General features: G+C 41.8%; 1 protein-coding gene across 3 annotated transcripts in view; it reads right to left on the minus strand.

The window, feature by feature from the left end:
• Positions 1 to 23,786, minus strand: part of EML1 (EMAP like 1) — a 186,911-nt gene that overhangs the window by 60,971 nt on the left and 102,154 nt on the right. For all 3 annotated transcript variants that reach the window (XM_041758948.1, XM_041758947.1, XM_041758949.1), the window contains exons 2-3: positions 16,512 to 16,694; positions 1,810 to 1,945 (exon numbers count right to left, since the gene is read on the minus strand). In XM_041758948.1, the coding sequence (XP_041614882.1) occupies positions 1,810 to 1,945; positions 16,512 to 16,694 (319 nt within the window). The remainder of the gene's footprint in view (positions 1 to 1,809; positions 1,946 to 16,511; positions 16,695 to 23,786) is intronic.

The following is a 23,786-nucleotide window of genomic DNA, read 5'->3' on the forward strand; positions in this document are numbered from 1 at the left end:
TGTAGCATCATTTATAATAGCCAAGAGGTGGAAACAAACCAAATGTTCATTAACAGTTGGATGGAAAAAGAAAATGTGGGGTATGTGTATGTGTCTGTATTATGCAGCCTTAAAAAATAAGGAAATCCTGGGATATGCTACAATATGGATGGACATCAAGTGTATCATGCTAAGTAAAATAAGGTAGTCACAAAGGGACACATAAATACTTTATGATTCCACTCATATGAAGTATCTAAAGTAGTCAAAATTATAGAAACAGAATGTAGGAAGGGGATTGCCAAGGGCTTGGGGTAGGAATTACTGTTTGATGGGTAGACAGATTTGGTTTTGCAAGATGAGAAAGTTCTTCAAACTGATGGTCACCAGAGGGGAGGTGAGTTGGGGCTGGGGGAAGTAGGTAATGGGGACGAAGGAGGGCACTTGTTGGGATGGGCACGGGGTGTCATATGGAATGGCTGAATCACTATACTGTACACTCAAAACCAACATAACACTGTGGGTTAACCATACTAGAATTAAAATGTAAATAAATAATTTTAAAAGGAAACAGAAGAAAGATGAAAAAGTTCTTGAGATCTGCTGTGCAATGTGTAACAGTACTTGACACTACTGAATTGTACACTTAAAAATGGTTGAGATGATAAATTTAATGTTACGTGTTTTATAACAGATGGCAATCTGAATCCTAAAATAAAGTCAGCCTTGGCAGTCTTCGACATCTAGACGGGAAAAAAAAAAGATAGTCCATATCCACTGCTGCCAATTAGAATCCAGAAGGTCACTTTACATTGATTAGAAATAATTGATTCAAGCAAGTATTAGACAGATACGAAATGAGGCTAAGGATTTCAACATTTAAGTTTTAAAATGCCCTGCAAAACCAATTTTCTTAAAATTCACAAACAGTAAGTACATGAAGCTCTATCTGATAAAAATACAATGCAAATTCGCTTGTTGAGGGATGGTATAAATGCTACATATTTGAAAGAGAAGATGGGATCTCTATGTCTTCATCGAAGTCACAACCCAGCATCTGATCTAATGCATACGAGCCCCATGGAGGCCCCACCATGGCCCAGAGCACCTTCCTGCTCCCTGGCCTGACCCCTGTAGGTAGTTAGTACCATAATAAGCTCTACAGCTTCTATGGTTGGGCTCATAACAAGTTCAGGGGTAGCACTGCAGAAGGATTTCTTTAAGGTTTTCTAGACTATACCACCATCAGGTATTTAATTTTCTAGAGCCTAAAAAGTTAGAAAAGTGACCTGGCATATAAGATACAAAATTTTAATATCCCAATCATGAAATTAGAGAGATGTTAAGAGCAAACTATGCTCTATCTGACAGACAACATTAATATCTAGAACTTTGCTGTTAAGCACCATTTAAAAGTAGGAGCTTATCTGAATTTTATAGATAAAAAGTTAAGGTTGGTATGGCAATCTGAATTTTGCTCTGTGCCAAGTATGAAGTTGGGAAGAGCATTTTTTTCTTTTTTTTTTTTAAGAGCATATTCATTTTTACACAGGTGACACTCTCATTTGTATTTTCAAGAGAACTCTAAGAGAAAATACAAAATGGCACACCATGGTGTTAGCCAATGAGATTTCAAAGACAGTAAGATTTAGCCTAAAAAACAGCAGAATAATAAATTCATATAGATCCTGAGAGGGCAACACACCAAATGTACTTTTACAAGTTTTAATTCAGACAAGAAATTAAGAGGTGTCATATAAAAAGGCAAAGTTTATTTTAAATCTGAGATGGAACCCCTTTGAAAGTTGGGTTCCGGCACTCTGTACCTACCTTTTGGTTGCGGCTGGCACAGCAGTTTCTTTCCTGGCCCCGGAGGGGGATGGTAGAGAGCCACTAGGTTTCTTTGGTAACACGGTGCCATTGTTGACAGTGGTCCTTAAAGGCAGGGTCTGTACCAGTGGTCTTGCTGTAAGACAAGCAGAAACGCAATCAGAACTTTCCCCTCAGTCAACGTAACTTTTTATGGAACTGAAGACAGGTATGATAGAAAAGGATATCAATTTTAAAATACTGGCAGAACTGGCAAAGGTGCAAAGAGAATTCAGCAGAAATTTTCAACCAAGGTGCTGGAACAATGAACCTAGACAAAAACCTCACCCCTTAACGCAGAAACTAACTCAAAATGGACCAAGGACCCGAGTGTAAAGTGCGAAACTATAAAACTTCTAGATGATGAAAACATTGGAGAAAACTCCACGTGACCTTGGGTTTGGTGACTTTTTAGATACAACACCAAAAGCACAATCTATGAAAGAAAAAAAAAAGATTCCTTGGACTTCATTAAAATTATAAAAATGTTTGCTCCGTGAAAGACATTGTTACAAGGATGAAAAGACAAGCCACGAACTGGGAGAAGATATTTGCAAATCACGTATCTGATAAAGGACCTGTATACGGAATATAAAAAAAGAATGCTTAAAACTCCACAGTCAGAACACAAGCAGCCCAATTAAAAAAATGGGCAAAAGATCTGAACAGACACTTCACCAAAGAAGATCTACAGATGGCAAATAAGCATATGAAAAGATGCTCAACATCTTTTGTCATTAGGGAAATGCAAATTAAAACAATAATGAGATATCTCTATACACCTATTAGGGTGGCTAAAATCCAAAAAACAAACAAAATAGCAATTGCTGGCCAGGATGCAGAGCAACAGGGACTCCCATTCATTGCTGGTGGGAATGCAAAATGGTGCAGCCACTTTGGAAGACAGTTTGACGGTTGCTAAATATAGACTTACAGTATGATCCAGTCATTGTGTGACGTTAGGTATTTAATCCACTATTTGAAAACTTATGTCTACATAAAACCTGCATTTAATATTTATAGCAGTTTTATTCATAATTATAAAAAATTGGAACCAACCAAGATGCCCTTTAATTGGTGAGTGGATAAACAACCAGACAATGGAATATGATTCAGGGGGAAAAAAAAAAAGCAGGGAAGCAATCCACGCAAGGACAAGGATGAGCCTTAAACCCATGCTGCTCAGCGAAAGCAGCCAGGCTGAAAGGCTACATTCTGTAAGATTCCATTTATATGACATTCCATAAAAGGCAAAATTACAGAGACAAAAACCAGATCGGTGGTTGCCAGAGGTTGGCCAGGTGGGGGTAGGGGACCGAATAGGTAAGGCGCCAGAGCAGGGTGGTAAAAGGATTCTGTATGATGCTGTATGGTGGCTATGTGACGCTGTGCATCTGTCAAAACCTACAGACTCTTAGAGCACAAAGAATGAACTTTAATGTATGAAAACAAAAATCAGGGGATGGGGGAACCCATGAGGGATAAAAGAATCAAACTATACTACAAGTATGTGCTATAACCTCACGGAAGGGGGCAGGCGGGAAGGTGCGCGCATCTAAGCACTGTGCTTGGGTGTGTAACGTGTTTCCCACAGGGCATGGTCAACACCTCTGAAACCACTATCATGAACCCTAACAGTGAACAATTAAGTAACAGCATGAAGGATGGTGGGGACCAGGCTTCTCGCTGTTGCACAAGGAGGCTACAGACATGCAAGGGTCGGGAGGGGCGGGTTGCTGAATGAGCCAGGGGGTAGGAGACCTCAGTACAAGCAATGTTGAGCCTAATATAGCTACAGATAGAAAATTATATCTATGTATGTAAACATGGGTTAATATAAACACATTTCTTATTTTTCAAGATTTATTTATTTATTTTAGAAAGAGAGAGAGTGTGCATGAGTGGGGGAGGGGCAGAGGGCAAGAATTCTCAAGCAGATTTTCCACTGAGTGGGGAGACTGACGTAGGGCTCGATCCCACGTCATGAGATCATGACCCATGAGATCATGACCTGAGCTGAAACCAAGAATCGGATGCTTAACTGAGTCACCCGGGAGCCCCAGTATAAACACATTTCTTAGCTCTGCCTTCTGAGGGTACTGTAAACAATGACACACCCAGCACCCAAATCCTAGTTTATAACACGATCCCATAACAACAAAAGAACAAGGACTTCTTGAGGGAATTGCCCTAACCTGGGGTAGGGGCAGGGCACGTACTTGAGCTTAGAGTATCTTTACTGCCAGAGATTAAGGAAGTGCTCAAAAGAACCCCAAACCCTATGCTGATGCGGCCAAGGCAAAGGAACCCAGGAGTCAACTGAAAGAGCTCCCCCGGTAGCGGAGCTGGACAATTTCAGCAACAAAATACATAAAGTAGCACTGGATTAGAGCCCAGAGTATAAAATATCCACGAGTCTATGCTGATGTAATTACTGAGTAAATGATTAAATGGGCAAGAAAAGATACATCTCCTGTGCAAATTCCAGATAATGTATGTAGGTACTTCATCCTCAAGGACGTGGAGCACAGAGGCACCTGGGTGGCTCAGCTGGTGAAGCATCTGCCTTTGCTCAGGTCCTGGGATCGAGCCCCAGATTGGGCTCCCTGCTCAGTGGGGAGCCTGCTTCTCCCTTTCCCTCTGCCACTCCCCCTGCTTGTGTTCTCTCTATATATATCAAATAAATAAATAAAACGTTTAAAAAAGAAAGAAGGTAGAGCACAGTCCTCTACTCCATGAGTGTGGGCAGCACAGCGACTGCCTTCTGCACAGTCCAGTGTGGAGGTGGGACGGGGAAGTCACGCTAATGTGGACAAGCCTGGCAAACTCTATCCAGGCCAGCGTCACAGTGATGAGTCATGTCGACAGTTCGTACCCTGGATAGGATGTGACGGAAATGCACTGTACCTCTACAGTCTTCCTCCCTGGACCCGGGACCTACTCAGCACACCCAAGTTGAAGGACAATGGATTATCTGATCAGGGCTCCTCAATACTGTCAAGGTCATCAGAAACAAGGAAAATCTCAGAAAATGTCAGGATAGAGGAGCCTCGGGAAACAGGATGACCGAATGTAATCCTGGATGAGATCCTGGGACAACAGAAAAAGGATGCCAGGGATAAACAAAGGAAATCCAAATAAAGTGAGCCTCCAAGTAAAAAAAAAAAAAAAAAAAGGTATCACCAGAACTCCTGGGTGGTGCAGATGATTAAGCATCTGACTCTTGATTTCAGCTCAGGTCGTGACCTCAGGGTCATGGGAGGGAGCCCTGATTCGGGCTCTATGTTAAGCGTGGAGTTTGCTTGAGATTCTCTCCCTCTCCGTCTGCCCTGCCCCATCATGTTCTCTCTCTCTCTGTCTCTCAAATAAATAAATCTTTTAAAAAGATAAAATTTCTTAAAAATGTCATCATTGTGGCATACTAATGTAAAATGTCAATCACAGGGGAAACTGGGTGCGGGGTAGATGGGGACTGTCTGTACCATCCTCGCAACTTCTCTGTAAACCTAACACGATTTTGAAATCAAAAAAATTATTTGAAATGCTAGCAGAATTTATTTGAAATGCCAGGAGAATTTATTTTGTGCATCACAGAATTAAACCAGCCTCAATTTAGGTTCTTAAAGACAATGACAAAACTGCACAGAATACCAAGGGTTTTTTTTGTTTGTTTTTTAAAGATTTTAATTATTTATTTATTCATGAGAGACACAGAGAGAGAGAGGCAGAGGGAGAAGCAGGCTCCATGCAGGGAGCCCAACGTGTGACTCCATCCCGGGTCTCCAGGATCATGCCCTGGGCCGAAGGTGGCACTAAACTGCTGAGCCACCTGGGCTGCCCCTGAATGCCAAGTCTTTAACACCCCAAAACTTTCTAGTCCCTAAGGCAGGGGAGCCAGGCTTCCCTCTTTTTTCAAATGTGACAGAAGATGGCAAAGGGCACAGGCACTACCCCCAGCCAGAGCACCACACCTCCCGCCACCTCCCGTGCTCTGTGTTTCCCCACCACCGGGGCACCTGCCCACTAGCATGATCCCGGGGTCCTGGGATCGAGTCCCGCATTGGGCTCCCCGCATGGAGCCTGCTTCTCCCTCTGCCTGTGTCTCTGCCTCTCTCTCTCTCTGTGTCTTTCATGAATAAATAAAATCTTAAAAAACAAACAAACAAAAAAAAAAAAACAAAAGTCCTGATACCAAGAGAAGGCATTATGTTAGCATTTCTGAGTCACTATGAACTTTTTATGTTTTCTTGCGTCATAATTTCAAAATTCAGTCTCATAATAACCTAGTTCTGTCCTTCTCCATAAAGGGCACCCAGGGCTCTGGAAGCTCATGAAAAGGCCAACTGCACGTGGCAGGCTCCCCACAGGGGGTGACAGATCTTGTCTATTAAGCTGTACTAGAGCATCATCAAAAGCACACAGAATTCTTAAAATTCTGATGAGAAATCAGGAAAGGAAAACAGACGATGGGGCTGGGGCATGGTGACCCCCCTCAGAGTGACAGGAAGTCGCAGAGACCTCAGTGCTATGCACCCAGCTGGATAACGTCCTTGGGGTTTTGTCACCACTGACGTCAGCAGCAGCACCACCACTGCCAGCAATGTGCCTACTAAGTGCTTATTTTGCACATGACACACCTCAGCAGGTTACTTCTAAGGTAACCTCAGTTTCCATGTCTAGACATGATTAGCCACGCAAGGAAGAAAGGCGGCCACCATACAGGGAAAATTCTGGAAGAAAAAAATACCTCCTAAGGTCCAGCGTGAACAAGCACCAGCCTGGATCGTGAGCACGGGAGGACATAAGAGCAGCTATAATGAGTCATTTTCAGACAAGCGATCTTTAAAACCGACAAGGAATAGCACAGGGAAAGGTTCAAACACAATTTCCCGCTCATCAGGTGCAAAGATAAATGACTCCTTTACTTCCACATGACACTAAGATATGAGACATTCTTCTGGTTCATAAAAGGGATTTTTTTAAATGACATTTTAATTGTTCCTAGGGGCAACACAGAGACACGTCGCACGAAAGAAGAATTTCTCAAATAAAAGGAGAGTGAATGATAAATGGTATGTGTTTAGAACGCACTCACTGGAGCGCTACCAGGACGGTCGGAATCTCAGATCTCAAGGGAGACTGAGAAGCAGAGGAATGAGCAGATCAGACAGGGCGGCCTCACTCTCGGGTCGGCTTACTACAGGGCCTCAGAGAAGTCCCTACCTTTCCGAGCCCTGGCTTCTTTGTAAAGGAAGGCCAAGAGCACCCAGTCTGCAGGGCTGCTGGGAGGATCTGGAATGAGGAGTGGGGAGCTGTCCGCAGCGTGTCTGGGATGCAGAGGCCCGCGAGAGGCGGGAGCTATTATCCACGCTACACCCAGATGACCAGATGCTTTTGGACATCAGGGTGCAATCGAGCCCCTGGAATGTGGTGTGAGAAGAGTTAGTGTGGTGTAGTGTTTCAGTTATGGTTAGAGGCACCTGCAGGGGGATCAGACCTGCAAGTGCCCTCAGCCACGTCCAGCAGACACAGGAGGGGCCGAGGAAGACCCTAGAGGGTCCTCTTACTTGTGCTTGGCAAAGTGAGGGACACAGGGGACGTAGGGGTAGGACCTCAGGTCTGGGCATAAGGGCCAGGGCACTAGAACCAGTGTGACCCCGACAGGCAGTGTGACCTCAGGCTTCATTTTTAGTCCAAATGTGCTCTAGGGATGTCTCTTCCCACCCTGAAATCTGATCTTAATTCGTGTGGGAAGAGTGTTCTGAGTTTCTATGACTTTGCCACCCAGAGTAAGTTCATAGAGAGACCCAACCGTGCACCAGGGAGCTGAGCCCCAGGGCTGAAGGGGACAGGCCCTTGGTCTTGCTATACGGGGAGGATTTAAGGCCAGTAGTTCCTTGGTTTACTATTTAATAGAAGGTCCTCAAGAAACTGCCAAGAGTTAAATTTCCTGCAAAATGACTCCAAGGCACAGTAACTAAAAATCTTAGGCTCTAAGAAAAGTTATTTGCAATCTTAGGTCTAAAACATTCACAATGGGGCAGCCCGGGTGGCTCAGCGGTTTAGCATCGCCTTCAGCCCAGGGCATGATCCTGGAGTCCTGGGATCAAGTCCCATGTCAGGCTCCCTGCTCAGAGTGGAGTCTGATTCTCCATCTGCCCTTCCTCCCACTTGTGCTCTCTCAAATAAATAAATAAATAAAATCTTTGAAGAAAAAAAAAGAAGTACTATCCATGATGACATATTTTCAAAACTACAGTTTTGAAATATAGAAATTTGAGTCTAGCAAGTCCAACCTACCAATGCTTATTATTATGAGTTACAACCTAAAGACCAAGCAGCCCTTTTCACTCACATCATAGTAACAACTCAATGTGCAATATCTGATAAGTAGAATTTTAGAATTTCCTATTAGATTTCAGAAGAAATTTAATTATGCAAAGCGTGACATGTATGTGGTTATGTGTAGAAATCCAAAGTCTAATTTTAGCATATCTGGCCATGTGACTCTAGAATTCCTAATTATCCATTTATTTAATTTTGGTTTTTTAGAGAAAAAGAGAGAGAATCCCAAGCAGACTCCACGCCCAGCACAGAGCCTGCTGAGGGGCTTGATCTCATGACCCCGGGATCATGACCTGAGCTGAGATCAAGAGTTGGCTCCTTGGGGCAGCCCGAGTGGCTCAGCAGTTTAGCGCTGAGGGTCCAGGGTCCAGGGTGTGATCCTGGGAACCGGGGATCGAGTCCCACATCAGGCTCTCTGCATGGAGCCTGCTTCTCCCTCTGCCTGTGTCTCTGCCCCTCTCTCTCTCTCTCTCTCTCTCTGTATGTCTTCATGAATAAATAAAATCTTTAAAAAAAAAAAAAAGAGTTGGCTGCTCAACCGACTGAGCCACCCCGGTGCCCCAACTGGAAGGAATCTATTTACAGGTTTCATGTATTTTTTAAATTAAATTAAATTAAATTAAATTTTAATTTAATTTAATTTAATTTAATTTAATTTAATTTAATTTTAGTAGGGTCTACACCCAGTGTGGAGCCCAACGTGGGGCTTGAACTCAGGACCCTCGATCAAGACCCTCTAATTATCCATTTCAAAATGTACAAGATGTCCACGTTTGAAACTGGAGGAGGCACACTGCATCTGCTTGCTGTAAGACAAAGTGGGTAATTACTTAAGTAGCGTGGAAGATCCTGTTGCTGACACCTGGCAAAGTCACACATGCTCTCATCCTCCGACGAGCAGTCCTGTTTCTAGGAATCTGTCTAAGACACACTGGCAACAATGCAAAAATGCCACATGCACATGCTCAAGCACTGCAGCATCAGCTGTAAAGCCAAAGACCACCCACAGGGACTGGGTGAGCAGACTGTGGGGCTCCTCCTCCCGGGGTGCACTGGGAGAGGAGTAAGGGAGATGTCTCTACGCTGCAGTGAGAAGAGCAAGGTCCGGAACAGTGTGCAGATACATCACTTTTATCTGCTGTGCCAGAAGCCCAAGGACTTACAGCAGATTAAAATTCTAACTCCTCTTACATAATTTTAAAAAGGTCTTAAAATGATCAGACTACACGTGAATCAAGTTTTAATATAGCATTGGCGGTCAGATGAGGCTAACCCTGGTATCATGGGTTATTTGAATTCTGGGGCATGGGTCTGGTAATATAAGAATCCTACAAGGCTGAAGAGTCAATATAATGGAAATATATATGGGCAGAAAGGACATTAATGAACTGATTATGAAAAATCATTTATTAACAACCCAAGTGTCCATCAACTGATGAACAGATGAACAGGATGTTGCATCTCTGTGCAACGGAGTATTATTCAGCCGTCAGAAGGAATGACGTATCGACACCTGCTATGGCACGGATGTACCTTGAAGACACGCTAAGTGAGAGAAGACAGCGGCAGAAGGCCCCAGACTGCATGATTCCTTTTATACAAAATGTCCACAACAGTCACATCCGCAGAGTCAGTAGATTGATGGTTGGGTGGCGGGGGGCAAGGGGGATATGAAATGCTATAATGGGTATGGGCTATCTTTTGGGGTGATGACAATGTTCTGAAATTAGAGAGTGGGGATGGCTGTACAACTTTGTGAACATACTAAAAACCAATGTTTTGTACAGTTTGAAAGGGTGAATTTTATGTTCTGTGAACTGTATCTCAATAGGCTGCTATAAAGAAGTTAGTTATTAGAAAACTGGAAAAATCTGAACGCTGACACAGTATTAAGAAGTTAATTTTTAATGATCAATTTGTGATAAGGGTATTATGGATTTTTTAAAGGGAGAGTCCTTATATCTTAGTAATATATACTGATGGGATGCCCTGGTGGCCCAGTGGTTTAGTGCCGCCTTCGGCCCAGGGCATGATCCTGGAGACCCAGGATCGAGTCCCACGTCAGGCTCCCTGCATGGAGCCTGCTTCGCTCTCTGCCGTGTCTCTGCCCCTTTCTCTCTCTGTGTCTCTCACGAATAGGTAAATAAAATCTTAAAAAAAAAAAAGAAATATATGCTGACATATTTATAGATAAAATGATACAATGTTTTGGATTTACCTTAAAATAATCCTAATGGGGTGAGGGAACTAAATCATAGGGGGGATAATAAATAAAACAAAACTGGCAACATGTTGATAGATCATGAAGCCAAGTAAAAAATAAAAGGTATTTTTCTTTCTACTTTTATATACATTTGAACATTTCATAATATAAAGTTTTTTTATTTTTTGAAGATTTTATTTATTTATTTCAGAGAGGGGGATGGAGAGGGGCAAAAGGAGAGGGAGAGAGAATCTCAAGCTGATTCCACGCTGAGGGCACGGCCTGCTGTGGGGCTCGATCTCACGACCCTGAGATCCTGACTTGAGCCGAAATCAAGAGTCAGATGCTTAATCGACTGAGCCAGCCAGGCGCTCCATCATAATATAAAGTTTAAATATAACCCTTCATACAATCTGGGAAACTGAATGTATCTAGTAAACTGTCTCCATAATTCACTAAATAATGCCTGTCTAAACCGGGAATGGCAATTTATGGGAAAAATGAGAGAAACTACAGTGTGTTCCATCTAAAAAAAACCCCCAAAGTTATTTTCTGTAATAGGACTGTTTGTAAGGAGCAAGACAAGGAGAAAGCACAGTGTAGGGGAGAGAGGGACACAAACTGTTCTCTCGTTGTAGTTAAACCAGGATAAAGAACTAATTATTTGTTATTTTCATTCCTTGCAGAGACCTTCAAATTCAATTTGTTAGTTGTCCCTCTCTAATAAAATTTGTGAAGGGACCATACATAATATTTCACATGATCATGTGCCAAATGGGATCTACAACATTTGTGACATTTTGCAAATCAAGTTAAACCTTGAGAAGCCCTCATTTCAAGTTCTTCGGTTATTCCTTTCCTAAGTATTTGGTTTGATTTGAGTAATCTGAACTTAAATAATACTGCTAAGCAAAGCAACATGGATGGTGGAAAGAAGGCATGTCCAGCCAGGCCCTGGGGGCCAGTCCCGGATTTACGTAACCTAGGGTAAATGATCCAATCTCCTAGAGGTTGTTGTTTTCTCATCTGTAAAATGGGCATGATATCAGCTACCTCAAAGAACTGTGGAGAGGTGAAACGGGCTCACATATCCCAAAGATTTATTGCGATGTCCAGCCAATCAATAAATGGTAACTACAAGAATCATTCTGAATATCAGGAGCAAATGTCAATGTAGCAGAGACTACTGAAGGGCGATCTCTAGCCTGCTTACAACAGCAGTCTCGGAGGCTAAGTCCTGAGACTAGAAGGTTTTGATGTCCGGGAACGGCAGGACCCACTTGCATATGAGCATCTCTACCAGAAGATTTTGGTCATTTTTAGTAATTCTCTGATCTGTTATTTAATAGGGTTCTGATTACAACCCATAAAAAAAGTCCGCCAAAGGGTTATCAAGTTTGCAACACGCAAGCTGCCAGATTACAGTCGGAACACACAGGCAAAATTTAAAAGGATAAATACGAATTATTCACTCGTTAATGCATAACAAAGCAGACAATCCCAGATACATGGGACAATGACTATATTTTAATCTACATTTTACATTAAGATCTTATAGCACTCTCCTAGCACTGAAATGGAAATTAGTCATGCATGTATACAATGGGCTTATTATGAACTGCACTCCAAACCATGATTCCTTGTCTTCTTGAGAACACATGCAAGCCAACTCCAGCCTCCGGACATTTGCTCTGAGCCCTGCTGTTTTTCTCAGTGCAGTGAAGATCAGGGTAAGAGACACACATTTTTAAAATCCAAGTTTCTTCTGCTTAGTACTCCAGGGAATATTTAGAAACCAACTAAAAAGTATAAAAAAAGAAAAAATTGCAATTTTACCACTCAGGAAAAAAAAAAAAACAACCCACCACCACCAATCAATGATAACTCTTGGTATACTTCTAGTCTTTTTGCACAGATTTTGTCTGTTTACTTGAATCACACAGTATATACAGTTTTATATCTTGCTTTTGACTCTTAATGCAATGCACAGGCACTTTCCCTGCTGTTACTGATAACACAAACATTTTTAAAAGATGACACCGTATTCAAGCATATGAAGTGTTGCAGATTTCTGGCCATGTCCCTACAGCTTGCATTCCCTCCATTCCTTTCTATCCATTTATCCTCCAATCTGCATGATGTGGCCACGAACTCTTCTTTGTGAAGCACTCTCCTGTATCTACACCCACAACAGCGATATATAAGGGGATCTTCTCGCTGCATTCTGCTAGCCCGCTCCAACCACATCACCGAAAATACTTTAATATTACCAAGAAATTTTTAAATATGTGCCTTCACAAACTATCTGATTCTCCTTTCTCCACGATCTGGCAACCCAAGCTCAGCACGCCAAATCTCCTCATCTGAAAGTCAATCTAACAAAAAGAAAGCAAACTTTGCAGGCTGAGGTTCTCTAGAGTTAAGATGCATGACAGGGCAACCAGCTCTCAATATTTAAAAAAAAAAAAAGCCAAAGGCAAAAGGGAACAGGAATAACAAAGTTTAGGGGCACCTGGGTGGCTCTACTGGTTATGCATCTGCCTTCAGTTCAGGTCATGATCCTGGGGTCCTGGGATCGAGTCCCGCATCGGGTTCCCTGCTCCACGGGGAATCTGCTTCTCCCTCTCCCTCTGTCATTCTCCCTACTTGTGCTTCCGTTCTCTCTGTCAAATAAATAAATAAAATCTTAAAAAAAAAAAAAGAGTAACAAAGTTTGGGGAGCTTAGGTGGAGACTGGTTAAAAATCCTGGGGACAGGAGAATGTTGCCAAGGAAAAGCAATCTGAGACATAGCTCCCTCTAGATAAACTCTATGTCCACGGGCCCAGCATTTGATAGGTGATAGGTTGGCCACAATCTTCCCCCTGTCTCAGGAAGCCATGAGCTCGATCTGTTAGTGAATTATCTTTCCCGAGACTGCAGTCCTCACTGTTATGCTACTGAAGTGATACAGATGATAATAAAGTAAGTCAAAGCTGAGAGGTCACGATAACTTTCTTCAAGTAAGTGAAGTACTGTCATGGAAGGGGATTAGAATCCTGATATAAGGCCTCAGAGGCAACACTGGGGCCACTGGGTAGACCCTGCCGTCTACTAGGCAGGGTTGACTGCAGCATAGACATAGCACCCACCATGCCCTTACCTTGACCTGAACCATCCTGAGCACTTTGAAAGCTCACCATCTACCAGTGTGGCCTGTTCATGATGGCACAACCATTCCTGTCTCTGAGCAAGCAGCACAAACATATGTGCCCAAAACTCAAAACACTGAACCCAAAGCTTCTCTGACAACACTTAGTGTTTAAAAATCAGAATGCCCTGTGTCCCGTCTACTTCAAGTCTGTATCAGGACGGCAGCCAAAATAACGTAAAGTGATAATAATGTGGCCTTGGGATGCCTAAGTGGTTTAGTCGGTGAAGCGTCTGCCTTTGGCTCAGGTCATGATCTTGGGGTCCTGGGATCGAGTCCCACATTGGGCTCCCTGCTCAGTAGGGAGTCTGCTTCTCTCTCTCCCACTCCCCCTGCTCATGCTCTTTCTCTCAAATGAATAAATAAAATCTTTAATAATAATTATTAGAATTATAATAATTATTAGAATTATAATAATTATTAGAAATGATATATATTATATAATGATAATAATAATAATGTGATCTTTTACAGCCAAAGGAGGCTTGCCTCCAATCCATCTTGTCTGAAACATCCCCCAACTGAGCCACGGCTACTGGACCAAGGGCCAGCTCTCCAGCTAGAGATGCATATGCACCCACATGACCCTCTCCTGAAGGGGAGCAGAAACCAGGGCTTCTGACAGGCCCCCTCCGCCCCCTCCTCCCCCTCCCCACCTCTGCCTTCACTGTCCTGTAATTAACTGCTTGGGGAAAACCATGGCCCTTTCCATCCAGGGATGCCAGCCCGCTCACCAGCTTTCTTACAATCTCTATTCTATATCTTGGGGTGACTCCCAGGCTATCATGCTGATTTACTTTTACTTATTAAAAGAATATTATACAGAAACATCGAATTCACTATGAAAACAAATTATTCTCTTAGAGGAAGTTTCCTGAAAACCAAACTCTACTCTTAACCAGGAAAAGAAAACCCCTTGGCAGGCCTCTTGTATTATTTTTTCCTTCATTTTTTTTTTTTAAACATAAGTTTTGGAAGTCTGACATTTTATATGAAGCAACAGCTCAGAATGTACCCTTTAGGGTAGAGTAGTCATCGGTTTTATTTTTGGAGAGCTGAGTAGATCAAGAATACCTAAAATAACCTGGTTTCTATTTAAAATTTCCTAATCACTGTAACTTAAGGAGAAGAAGAAAACATGATTCAAAAGGATTATTCAAGGGGCGCCTGGGTGGTTCAGTCGGTTAAGCATCTGACTTCAGCTTGGGTCCTGATCTCAGGGTCTTGGGATCGAGTCCCGCATCAGGCTCCCTGCTCGGCGGGGAGTCAGCTTCTCCCTCTCCCTCTGCCTCTCCCCCTGCTTGTGCTCTGTGTCTCAGATAAATAAATAAAGTCTTGTAAATAAATAAATACGATTATTCGAGAGGTAGTGCTACATGGTAACAGACGGCAGCTACACTTGTGGTGAGCAGGGCACATAGAGATGTTCAATCACTATGCTGCACACCTGAAACCGTGTAACACTGTGTGTCAATCACTCATAAAAATGAGACGAATCTGCAGACATTGCCTTGCATGTATATCTCACATGGAGCTGGTGATAATTACCCAGAAGGACAAAGAAATAGATTTCTTTCCACAGATATGTGAAAATGTAGCCAAGTACTTGAGAAAAAAGTAACATATGCAACATCAGACAGTACCCTCTCCTGACTCCAAGAAAAACATGGTAACTGTGAAATAATTTGTTAACTCCAAACAACCAAAAAAAAAAAAAAGCTAATTTTAAAGGGACATTTACATGCTAGTGTGAACTCAAATGTTTTAACCAAAGGAATTTAACAGCCAAGATGAATTCTATTTTCTAAAGTTAGCCACAAGGAGCAGAAATCCTGGCAAAAAAAATGAGCAATGTATATGGGTTGAAAGTATACGTCGACTATGCCTAGCAGGATAGAAGCTTTTACGAGGCGTTGTACTTCCAAATTTTAAGAAGAAGGTCACTACAAAGTTATTTAAAACACAAATATTGCTTTTTTGACGTTTCACACATAGGGCGCCATGGGGGAAATGAAATGATGATTTAAATTCGCCAGAAACCCACTAGGTACAGAATTATGTAGTTAAGCTACGTTTTCCTGGGCAGAGCAGGAGAGTCAAAAGAAGCCCGGGTGGCTCAGCGGTTTAGCGCCGCCTTCAGCCCAGGGCGAGATCCTGGAGTCCCGGGATCGAGTCCCACGTCGGGCTCCCTGAATGGAGCCTGCTTCTCCCTCTGCCTGTGTCTCTGCCTCTCTCTCTCGCTCTCTCATGAATAAATAAATAAAATCTTAAAAAAAGAAAGAAAGAAAGAAAGGAAGGAAGGAAGGAAGGAAGAAAGAAAGAAAGAAAAAAAGAAAGAAAGAAACAGGAGGCTGTGCCCAGGAGGGAGGAGCTTACTAGTTACAAGGGGGGCAGTTAGTGATGAACGTGGGGGTTCTGGACTCCTGGAGAAGGGCCTTCTCCCCACTGGGGCCCTTGGCTCAGAGCTTCACTGTGGCTCAGCATAACTATCTCCTGGCCGGGCTGAACTGAACGGTAGCGTGAGCCGCGTACAGTGCAAGAGAGGAGAGCTATCAAAAAGTTTCCAGGTGGGACAGCCTCCAGGCATCCAAAGATTGTGGGGTTCTTTTGTCCTAGGTTCTCCCTCACAAGCCACCTCCATTCTAAACTTGATGATGGGGAACAATTGTTCCCCACAGTCCACCCTGGATGGTTCCGAGCATTTACCGATCACCTACAGGTGTACGCACCCCCCAGTGCTGGACAATTCACTAATGTCAAGCCCCACAGGCCTGCCTCGTGTGATGATTCGGGCAGGGCTGGGAGCAGCTCCCCGATGTTCGGAGTCTCCGGTCTTTGTCGGTGCGGGGGGCGGGGGGCCTCTGTCAGGGCAAACACCTGCAACGCGAGCAGGTGGCCCGGGCTCCTGCACATCTAAGGTGCCCACCTTTGGTAGGTCCTTTCCTGTTCAGCACAGCCTGCTGCTCCTCAGTGATGTTCAGCCGCCGAACCACGTCCGCCAGCGCCGACTTGAGCAGCTGGATGTCATCTTCCTGCATCTGGACGCGCTGCTCCAGGGAGGCAATGCGGTCGGTCACCTCCATGCTACTGGCAGCCGAAGCGCTGTCATCTAAACCAAAGGAGAGGAACCAGTGACTCTTCCGTGCTCCCCAGAGAAATCAGACCGACACCCATGCGCGAGCACATTGCTAAAACATAACAAGATTTATTTAAAAAAAATTTTTTTCATAACAAGATTTATAAACGGAAGGCGACTGCTCTTATGCAGAAACCATGGGGCAGCTTTTTACTACCTAGAACTGCTCCGCCTCATTCTGCTACAGTCTTTTCATTCTGTTTGTGCTTTTCATTTCTTTTTATCTGTGGTTTTATTTGCCATTATACTATTCCAGATACAGGGCAACATAGTCTTCCTCATGATGTCAGAGACCTCAAAACTGGGGTGGGGTGGGGTGCACCCACTTCAACTTCTCCCGCATAGCAGAAATCCACTGCGTGGCCTTCTAGCTTTTGTGCCACAGATGCTAGCTGATGGGATGGTCAGATAATCACAGGCCTACACTATCTCCTGAAACCAGTATTACACACTATAAGTTAACTACCTGGAATTTAAATAAAAACTCAGAAATAAAAAGCTTTCTACATGATTTCACTGTGGAGTTAAAGTTAAAACTACTGGCTTAATGTATTATCTTTCTCAGGTAAAATAGCTTTAACACAGCAGTTATCAAATGCTTTGGTCTCAGGACTCCTTTACATCAGCAACAATTACTGAGGACCACAAATAGCCTTTGTTTGTGTAAATTATGTCCATCAATACCTTCCATATTGAAAATTAAAACAGGCATTTTATAAATATTTAATCATGACTTATTTAAAAATAACGAAAACATTACATGTTAACACATTTTGTTTTTAAAAAACAAAAAAATTTTAAAAAAGAAAATACTGAATATTCAAAATTTTTCTTTAATGTATGACATATTAGAAAATAACTGGAATTGTTTATGCATTCAACCTGCTGTGATATGTTATTTTTGTTGAAATATATGAAGACAATTTGGTCTCATGCTGACATATAGTAGGGAACGGAGGAAATATTTTAATAGCCTCTTCAGATAATTATGGACGATCTTCCTTGTTAGTCAAAATATGATAGATTGCAATGTTATAAAAGCTGTAATGAGGACCATAAGACCATATAAATAAATTTTGTTACTTCATTAAAAAAAAACAAAAACGACCAAGACTTACACTAACTAACAGTCATGCCTGCTAAGGTCTGGCTACTCTGACAAAGCAACACAAGTGGTCAAATCTGTTTGGTGACTATTCCCTTACAGCCACGGCAATCCTAATCTCTCATATAGAGTTGCTAGTCACCAATTCCTTATCAAACCCTCCAGGGTCCCACGCAGTCTTCTTGCCTCTGAAACTCATTTCACATCATTCCTCCTTTCACTCTCAGTGCTTCAGCCATACTGACCTCTTTCAACTGCCCTGAGAGCTTTGGTATCTGCTGTTGCCTTTACTTAAAACATTTGTTTTTCTTTCTCTCTTTTCTTTTTCTTCTTTTTTGAGAGAGGCAGGTGAGGAGCATAGGAAGAAGGAGAGAGAGAGAGAGAATCTTAAGCAGGTTCTACACTCAGCATGGAGCCCAATGCAGGGGCTCAGTCCCATGACCCTGACATCATGATCTGAGCCGAATTCAGCAGTCAGATGCTCAACTGACTGAGCCACCCAGGTGCCCCTACTTGAAATACTTCTCAACAAAGTTTTTGCATGATCAAATTCTTCTGTTCTTTTAGTGTCAACTCAAACTGAGCTCTTCAGAGAAACTTCCTTACAACCTTACTAGGGTTGGTACTAGGATCACCTCAACTTTATTTCTTTCTTCCACGGCATTACTGTGCTCCAATGCTCTCTTATCTCCCAGCTAAAATGTGAGCATCATGGAGTTGCTTCTGCTTCCACATATGACAGACCCCTTTTGGACTGTACCACCCTCCCTGTCCTGCCCGTAGAAGGCAATTTTAAGCCTGGAAATTATACCAGAAAACAACTACTTGAAGGTACTGCAGCAGAGACGCAGGTATATAGACTCTGGTGGGGAATATACACTCACTTGGAAAAACAGACAAGTAAATCCCTTTTGCATGGCTTTTAGCCAGACCTAAGTGGTACACAGTGGGGGTGAGGGTGCATGCGGGAAACCCTGTTGCCATTTTTATCCTCAGAAAGCCAGGAAGTGAAGTCCAAAAACTGTGAACACTAGAAAGTGGGGAAATCACAGGAGGGATGACACCAGAGGGAGAGTCCCAAATTCTGCCTATTTCAGCCCTGCCTGACCTGGCAATCACACTCATGGAACAGGCTCAAGTATCTCAGCTAACAGCAGAAGATCGAAACTCAGATTAGAGGCCCAAGAAGTAGTTTGCAGTTCAAGTCCAGCCAAGGAAAGTAGCCACTACGATGAAGGAAAGGATACTTCTCAGAGGAAAGTAATAGAATACAAAATCCCCACAACTTACATTCGTAATGCCCAGGATATAATCCAAAATTGCTTAACATGCTAAGAATCAAGAAATGGAACACAGTCTCAAGAGAAAAGAAAATACATTGAGTCCAACTCCAAAATGAACAAAATATTGGAACTAACAAAGAAAATGAGATATTTCCAATGAATGAATATTTCAACAGAGAAGTGGGAAGTATTGGCAGAGAGAGAGAAACAATAAAAAAATGAACCAAGTGGAAGTTCTAGAACTGAAAAATACAATTTCTGAAGTTACAGGTTCACTGACTGGATACAGCTGCATGGCCGTGTTGGAGAAAAGACAAGGAAAGCTGAGCATTGAGCAGAGGAAGTGTCCAGGGTGAAAAACACAGAGAAAAGAACTGAGAAAAAAAAATTAACCAAGTCTCTTGGGGATTTCTTAGAGGCTCTCAAACACTCCAGCATATATTACATTGAAATATAAAAAGAAGGAGAACAAGGCAGCAAAAAATATCTGAACTATAAAGGCCCCAAATACCTTAATGTGATGAAGGTAGAAATGTAAAACAACATAAATGCTTAATAAACACCAAACAAAATAAACACAAAGAACCCCATCTCAAGGTATTTCACAATTAAACTGTTGAAAATCAGATTAAGTATACATATTGAAGACAGCAAGAGCAAACTGGTCCTGGGGAAGGACCCTGCAGAGTGGAAGATAGTGGAGCATCTGTAAAGTACTGAATGAAAACAATTTCAATCCAGAATTCTATATCCAGCAAATATACCCTCTGGCAGTGAAGGCAAAGAAAAAAATAAAAATGAAAAAAAGATAAATGTAAACTGAAATAATTCATTGCCAGAAGCTCTACATTACAAGAAGTACCAAAGGAAGTTCTTCAGGATAAAGGGAAATTATATAAGATGGAAACTCAGAGGGGACCCCTGGGTGGCTCAGCGGTTTAGCGCCTGCCTTTGGCCCGGGGCGTGATCCTGGAGTCCCAGGATCGAGTCCCACATCGGGCTCCCAGCATGGAGACTGCTTCTCCCTCTGCCTGTGTCTGTGCCTCTCTCTCTCTCTGTGTCTATCATGAATAAATAAATAAATAATCTTAAAAAAAAAAAGAAACTCAGACACTAAGGAAAGAAGGAAGAGCACTGGAAGTAATAAATACCTGAATGTGTTCAAGACTTTTTTTCTCTTTACATTTTCCTGTTAATATTCTTATAAGCCTTTAAACTGTTGAAGATGAAAATTATAACACTGTGTGATGGGATTCATAAGGCATGTACAGGTAATACATACAACTATCATAACATAAAATGGGGAAGATATGGATCTATGAGGTTTTAATATTTTATGTAAGATTTTAATATTATACATTATTAACTGTAAAGGACCTGTGAAAAGTTCAAGATGTATATTGTAATCCCTAAGGAGCTACTAGAGAATAATGCAAATAAGTATAGCTATAAAAAAAAACAGAAATATTAAATTGAAATTCTATATTCAAATAATCCAAAGGAGGGAAAAGAAGGAGAGAGGAACAGAAAGCAAACAAATAGAAAAAAAATTAAATGATAAACTCAAACCTAACACAGCAATAATTACATTAAATGTTACATTAAAGCAATAATTGCATTAAACACACCAATTAAGGGGTGGCTGGGTGGCTCAGTTGGTTGAGTCTAACTCTTTATTTCAGCTCAGGTTGTGCTTTCAGGGTCCTGGGATTGAGCCCAGTGTCAGACTCCATGCTCAGTAAGGAGTCTGCTTGAGATTCTCTCTCTCCCTCTCCCTCTGCCCTTCCCTCCAGACCCCCACAGTCATTCTCTCTCTAAAATAAATAAATAAATCTTTAAAAACAACAACACATCAATTAAAAGTCCAAGAATGTCAGGGGGAAAAAAAGCAAGGCCCAACTATCTGCTGTCTACAAAATACACACTTTAAATACAAAGACATAGGTTGAAAGTAAATGAATGCAGAAAAAGACACAGCATGCAAACAGGAAGCATAAGAAGGCTAGAGTGCCAATATTAATAATCAGATAACATAGATATCAAATAAAATGTACTACCACAGATAAAGAGGACCATTTCATAATGAAAAAAAGGATCAATTTATCAGAAAGACAAGACAATCATAATAATAGAGGCTTAAAACATATGAAGCAAAAATAGAATTAAAGTGGGAAGTAGACAATTCCACAATTATTCCTGAAGATTTTATCATTCCTATCTCAGCTAATGATAGGACAATTAATTTAATAAATCAGTAAAGAAACAAAGTTTGAACAGCATTACAAGCCACTTTGACTTCCTGGATATGTATAGACAGCTACACTCAACAATGGCAGTGCACATGGTACATTTACCGGGATACATTATGTTCTGGACCAAAAAAACAGACCTGAATAAAGTTAAAGTCTAAAAGAGTATGCTGTTTTAGAACAGTGGCACTAAATTAGACATCAAAAATAACAAGAGAACTATGAAAACTCCTAGTACTTATAAATTAAATAACATGCTTCTTTTTTCTTTAAAGGTTTTATTCATTCATTTATTTGAGAAAGAGCAAGTGTCAGTGGGGGAGGAGGAGAGGGAGAGGGACAAGCAGACTCAGTGAGGAGTATAGAGCCTGACACAGGACTCTATCGCATGACCCTGAGATCATGACCTGAGTAGAAACCAAGAGTCAGATGCCCAAGTGACCAAGCTACCTGGGAGCCCCAAACAACACTCTTAAATAATCATTAAGTTAAAGACCACATCACAGAAGAAATTAGAAAATATTTTTAACTGAATGACAGTGAAGATATATCAAAAGTGTGGGTTGCAGCAAAGGAGGTCTTTGAGTAAAATTAATAGCTTTAAAATCTCTTTATTAGGAAGGGAAAGAATTCTCAAATCAATGATTCTCAGCTTTCACATTAATTAACTAGAAAAAGATGAGCAAATTAAACCAAAATCAAGTAGAAAGAAGGGAAATAACAAAAAGATGAAACCAATGGGCTAAAATATACACAAACAATGAAGAGAATGAATGAAATCAGAAGCTGGCTCTCTGGAAACATCAATAAAACGTAAACTTCATCACAGCAGACATTTTTTCTGCTGGTCTACTGCTCTACCATCCGTCCCACTATGTAACACCTACTAGGAACTCAATAAATATTTGGTAAATGAATGAATAGTTGGGTAAATGTGTATCTCTTATGAAGCATGCATCAAATTAGCTGCTGGGGATACGAAGATGACTGGATTAATGCAGTTATCACCCTTCAAAAGCTCTCTTTATAGTAGAGAAGACACATGTCCACAAAATTTTAAGACAATTTGATATTTTATGTAATTAAGGAATATATAAAGTGATAAGTGAGCATAAAATCATCTATGTGGAAAGCAAGAAGAATGGCATTCAGGCAATGGAAACACTTGAAACAAAAACATGGAAAGAGGGAAACATAAGGAATACTCAGATAATCACAGGCTTCGACACTGAAATCTACCATTTTGTAATTTCCGCTTCCTGGATATAAATCTGCCATGCTCATAAATTCAGGTTCTATCAACATACTAGGTAACATACACACAGATATCGTTTGAGTGTGTCTATGGCATTTCTGAGAGAACACCCAACAACCAAGAGAACTCATCAAGCATTCACGTACATGTAAAAGTGTTAAGATCTTATGAAGAAAAAACTGCATAACTCTTTTATAAAATATATCACAGACCTATCTCTCTAAAGAAATCAAACTTGAGGTACAAATTTGCAAATGACCTTTTCACACACTCCTCACCTTCTAAGAACTACAAACTTCAACCTCTATGCTCCGAATAGAGGATTCATACTGTTTCGGTTGGGAATACTGGTGATTATGTCTTTCTGTCTCTGCCTATGGATGGAGACATATAAACAACTTTTAAAACCCAACAGTGAGAACACAAACAACCCAAGTTAAAAATAGGCAAAAGGGACGGGGATCCCTGGGTGGCTCAGCAGTTTAGCGCCTGCCTTCGGCCCAGGGTGTGGTTCTGGAGTCCCGGGATCGAGTCCCATGTTGGGCTCCCTGCATGGAGCCTGCTTCTCCCTCAGCCTGTATCTCTGCCTCTCTCAATCTGTCTCTCATGAATAAATAAAATAAAAAAAAATAAGCAAAAGAGCGCACCTGGGTGGCTCAGTGGTTGAGCATCTGCCTTCAGCTCAGGTCGTGATCCTGGGGTCCTGGGATCGAGTCCCACATCGGGCTCCCAGTAGGGAGCCTGCTTCTCCTTCTGCCTGTGTCTCTGCCTCTCTCTCTGTGTATCTCTCATGAATTAAAAAAAATAGACAAAGGAGTTGAACAGACACTTTACCAAATGGCAAACAGGTACATGAAAGTGATGTTCAGTGTCCCTGGCCATTAGAGAAATGCAAATCCAAACCACAATGAGATACCACTACACAGCTACTAGAATGGATAAAATACAAAAATACCAACAAAACAAGATGCAGCCAGAATAGAGGGCATGTGAAACTCTCTTACATTGCTGGTGGGCACAGAAGATGGTACGCTCACTCTGCAAGGCAGTTTTGCTGTTTCTTATACACATAGCTTATGACCTAGCAATCCCCAAATGCTTCCTAGAGAAATGACACCTACATTCATAGAAAGCTTGTACAAAGTTGAGAGCAGCTCTATTCATATTTGGTAA

The sequence above is a fragment of the Vulpes lagopus genome, chromosome 6 (genome assembly GCF_018345385.1).
Source record: "Vulpes lagopus strain Blue_001 chromosome 6, ASM1834538v1, whole genome shotgun sequence".
NCBI lineage: Eukaryota > Metazoa > Chordata > Mammalia > Carnivora > Canidae > Vulpes > Vulpes lagopus.